This window comes from Durio zibethinus, chromosome 13, assembly GCF_047325235.1.
Source record: "Durio zibethinus cultivar Kanyao isolate XHJ-2024 chromosome 13, ASM4732523v1, whole genome shotgun sequence".
In the NCBI taxonomy this organism is placed as follows: domain Eukaryota; kingdom Viridiplantae; phylum Streptophyta; class Magnoliopsida; order Malvales; family Malvaceae; genus Durio; species Durio zibethinus.
Genome location: NC_143174.1, coordinates 7,838,810 through 7,843,492, shown reverse-complemented (window position 1 = coordinate 7,843,492; position 4,683 = coordinate 7,838,810). Strand labels below are relative to the sequence as shown.

At 35.2% G+C, this 4,683-nt stretch overlaps 1 protein-coding gene across 2 annotated transcripts; it reads left to right on the top strand.

Annotated features, from left to right (window-relative positions):
• The first annotated feature begins 424 nt into the window (after window positions 1-424).
• MOD1 (NAD(P)-binding Rossmann-fold superfamily protein) lies at window positions 425-4,434 on the top strand. Of its 2 annotated transcripts, none has more exons than XM_022898585.2 (13): window positions 425-592; window positions 1,119-1,432; window positions 1,770-1,879; window positions 1,961-2,016; window positions 2,095-2,179; window positions 2,274-2,321; window positions 2,526-2,600; window positions 2,681-2,792; window positions 2,914-2,965; window positions 3,048-3,099; window positions 3,201-3,258; window positions 3,860-3,958; window positions 4,061-4,434. In XM_022898585.2, the coding sequence occupies exons 2-13, from the start codon at window positions 1,156-1,158 to the stop codon at window positions 4,213-4,215; spliced, it is 1,179 nt and encodes a 392-aa protein (XP_022754320.1). In that variant the 5' UTR covers window positions 425-592; window positions 1,119-1,155; the 3' UTR covers window positions 4,216-4,434. The 2 variants fall into 2 exon arrangements, with proteins under 2 accessions (XP_022754320.1, XP_022754319.1); XM_022898584.2 differs by having other exon boundaries at window positions 1,115-1,432.
• Window positions 4,435-4,683: the final 249 nt, after the last annotated feature.

The window sequence follows — 4,683 nt, the reverse complement described above, 5'->3', positions numbered from 1 at the left end:
TTTAATTTAAGTCACTAAATCTAAAATGATTTTATTTTTATTTTTTTGTTAAGATTTCATTTTGTAATTTCTGTGACATGTACATATTATTGTTGTAATGTTATGTGGATATTTTTTAATTATTAATAAAAAATTAAATAATTAAATTAAATAATTCAAAAATTAAAAATTGAAATAAATTAAAATGTATATAAAAGAGTAGGGATCACGAATAAAATTAAAAGAAAAAAAAAATTCTCCTTTTGAAACGAGCTTTTCTGTTCACTTCATGAGTCATGGCTCGCTCTCACTGTTAAAAGTAAAAAACTGTTATTAAAGGGAAAAAAAAAAAGAAAAAAGAAAAGAAAAGGCGGGCAGTTGTAAAGGAAACCTAACCAGTAAGTGAAGAGCCAACACAAATAGCTACTTTGAGTATTTGTTTTTTGTTGGTTGATTGATCTGCCTTTTGCCTATGCCTTCGCCTTTTCCGTCGACGCTTTGAAGGAAACAAAATCCTTTGTAGAAACACCTCGATCTCATCGAACTCCCTCAAGATTTCTTCTTCTCTTTTTATCACTTCACTCTCCACATTGGCTCTCTCTGCCTCTCAAAGGTAACTATCTCTTTCTCTATAAACATTTTATGCTGTATATCCCAATGGATACTCAAAATGTGAAAGCCTTCATGTCCTTTTGATGTGGGTTTCTTTTCAGTTTTGCTATTTTTTTTTTTTGGGGGGGGGGGGGGGGGAGGGGTGGTGGGGAATGTCAAATGTTGTTTCATATTGAAGTTGTGGTAGAATGCCTATGTTTCTTAGAGATGCAAAGTCAGGAATGCTGGGTTTTCCTAAGGTAAAATGATGGAAGCTTTAATTGGTTAATTTCAGATGAATTTGTATTTTGGGGGGATTTTTTTATATATTTATTGAAGAACATTTGTTTTAGCTAAATTTTGTTTTCTTTATTTATGCGAAATAAATAGGCTATACTGATGGATGGGTGAATTTTCAGTTTAGTTGATGAGTAATTCTACAATAGAAAAGCAAAATGAAATATATTCATGAAGCATAATTTCTGCAATTACGCATGCTCTATATGTGTTTGTTTTGAGCAACTCCTGATTCATTTTTGTCTAGGTAGATTTTCAGTTTCTGCTGTCAAATATCACTTTTTGAGAATGGCTGCAACAGTAGCTTCCAGCCTTCAAATAGCAGCAGCAAGACCCTGTATTTCATCTTCTCCCAGAGTTGTTAAAGCAGGTGCTGCCATTCTAGGTGCCAATTCCAAAAGCGTATCATGGACTAAGCTAACAAGTGCTTGCAACATATCATCTTTAGAGCCTTTCCGACGCAGTTTTATGTCATCTCCAGTAAAGTTTAACAAGGTTGTGACAAATGCAATGTCTGAATCTAGTGAAAATAAGCCCATTTCTGGGTTGCCAATTGACTTGAAAGGTTTGACATGCTTCTTGTAATACTTCTGCCTGTATTCTTGTATTAGTTGCTTATAAGCTTGCTGTCTGATTTCCTTAAATTGACCTTAGATATGTCTCCTATTCTAATAAAAGTTTTAGTAGAAAATATTTTTCAAAGAAAGATCTCTCTACTACATTTCTCTTATTGACCTTTTTTTTGCTATTGTTTTTCTTTAGGCTGTAATGCTGTTTAGTGTTTACCAAGCTGAAATGCTACTGTCAATGACTTTCAGCATGTTCTTTTCGGAATTCCTTAATAGTTTAAGGCAATTATTTTTTTAAAAAAATTTAAACATTAAGATTGCTGCTCTCTGCAGGTAAGAGGGCATTTATTGCTGGTGTAGCCGATGACAATGGTTATGGCTGGGCAATAGCAAAATCTCTTGCTGCTGCAGGTGCTCAAATACTAGTCGGAACTTGGGTGCCTGTAAGTAAATTAGACCTTATCTAAGCTTTGGCAGGTCCTGATAAAAATGGCACCATGCTAACAACGAAGTTTTCCTTGTAGGCTTTGAACATATTTGAAACCAGCTTGCGACGTGGAAAGTTTGATGAATCACGCTTGTAAGAGCTGGTTATATGTTACAATACAGTGGATACTTCCTGAATTAATGGCTTTTTCTGACGAAGTTGATATTTCAGATTGCCAGATGGCTCTTTAATGGAGATTACCAAAGTATATCCCCTAGATGCAGTCTTTGACAACCCTGATGATGTACCTGAAGATGTAATGGATAAGTTTATGGACTCTCTAGAGATTTTACTTGCTGACAAGTTCAATTGTCTTTTTAAACTTTTTTGATCTTGGTTGTTTCGTGCAGATAAAAACAAATAAGCGTTATGCAGGATCCTCAAATTGGACTGTTCAGGTATGTACCGACGTACCTGCTAGAAGTTCATCTTAGGAACTTTTAAAGCCTAAAATTTTAAATCACAAGTAAATTTTAGTCTATTGCAGTTATAGGAACTGATAATATTCCTGATGCATTTCAAGAAGCATTTTTTAATACTTAATGCATGAGATTTATCAATGCATTCATGATTTTGATGTTATGTTACTTCTTGCGTCGCAGGAAGTTGCTGAATCTGTTAAACACGATTTTGGGAGCATTGACATTCTTGTGCATTCACTAGCTAATGGGCCAGAGGTACAGGAGTTCTGAGCTTCCAATTGCTAATTGGTTTCAGCTTTATTCTCTGTTCTTAACAAGCAATTATTTGTTAATAGGTCAGCAAACCTCTTTTGGAGACATCTCGGAAGGGATATCTTGCAGCTTTATCTGCTTCAAGTTACTCCTACATTTCTTTACTCAAGCATTTTCTCCCATTAATGAATCCAGGCATGTCTTTTGTAGGTTTCAGTTATCATTTTGGTCGTTGTATCTGTTAGTTGATTTCTTTTCAAATAATTCAACTTAATTCTCAGAAACTTGTCTCTAAAATAAGCTATCGCTGATGCAGGGAGCTCTTCAATTTCCCTTACATACATTGCTTCTGAGCGTATTATTCCAGGGTATGTGTTTTTGCTTAATATTCCAAAACTTAGTCAATACTTCTCATTAGGTGACAGAAGTCTCAAACAATGTGATATGCAGATATGGTGGAGGTATGAGTTCTGCCAAAGCTGCTCTAGAAAGTGACACAAAAGTGAGTTCTAATATGTTTTATACTTATCTACGTATTAGCTTGATTGCATGGTCAGTTTTCCTGAATTTGTTATATTTTTGTTTCTCTCTATTCATTTTCAGGTACTTGCTTTTGAAGCAGGAAGAAAACACAAAATTAGGGTCAACACAATATCTGCTGGTAAGAGGGACTCTTCTCTTATATTTTGTTAACATTTTTTAAATATCAAAGGAGAGACATTTCTTTTCAGGAATAGCCTGGGAATTGTTGCCCTTTTCTGAACCTTGACATGTAATTCCAATGCTTATTCCTGGATGTTGCCATGAGATAATTCATTCAGGCCTTGAAATACATCAACAAAGTGAAAATTTTAGAAGATATTTGGTTATCCTTTATACACCTCGTGTTATCTCATATTGATGTAATTTAAATGGTGGAATTTGTTGCGTGTAAGCTTTATATTTATTTGCAACTACAGGCCTGATGCCCTTTTCTTGAAGTAAGTTAGTGATGCTCCATATCAGGAAGGAATAAGAATGAAGCAATAATCCTGGGAAACCTCCTCCATATGCAGTAGACTTCATAATTTGAATCATGGCCTTTTTTGATAAAACTTTTATTAGCCCATGGCCACATTCTTTGGTCCGGTACATACTGTCAAAAAGACTACAGGCTCACATCTTTTAGAAAATTACTTTAGGTGCAACTTTAGTTAAATTAGGAGGCTCACATCTCTTGCGCTGCCCTACCCTCTTCGTAATTTTATGTTTCTGGTTAACAGGTCCACTAAGAAGTCGTGCTGCAAAAGCAATCGGATTTATTGATACGATGATCGAATATTCAATGGCCAATGCACCTCTCCAGAAAGAACTATCTGCAGGTGATATGGAGGAACTAATAAGATATTAAGTGTTATGTATTATTTTTTTTTATTTAATTAATTGATCATATGATTACTGAATTAAAGAAATTGATGAAACAGATGAGGTGGGGAACACTGCTGCCTTCTTGGCTTCACCTTTGGCTTCAGCTATCACAGGTGCTGTCATATATGTTGATAACGGTCTGAATGCAATGGGTGTTGGAGTTGACAGTCCCATATTTAAAGACCTCAACATTCCAAGCGACAAGCGTTAGGAGTAGCTGCCTTGGTGTTGTTAGCAAATCTGATGCTGAAGGTTTATTGTCGGCACCGCGTCTTGGATGTTTGATCAGCGGCCCCTTGAGAATTCCATGCCCTACCATTTTTGTTTTTTTGTTTTTTTTTTGGTACACTGACTTTTCTGCCAACTCTAGATCAAACTCTTTTGAGTGAACAATTTCAATTAATAGATCGATTTGCCGCTGTTTCATTTAGCAGGATACCACTAACTGGGACATATATGATGATAGACAGTTAATCCAAGCTCTACAAGCAATATGTCCAAATTTGAGTTTGACTCGATCCAAATTTATTTTAATTTAAAATTTGACTTTAAAATCAACTCGTCCAACTTGTTCCAACCGAATTTGACTCCATTAGAATTGATTGTGAAAATCAACTATTTCCTCCCATCCGATTTGAACTTGATTTAAGATTCCCATTTGACAGCCTGCTGAAAATCC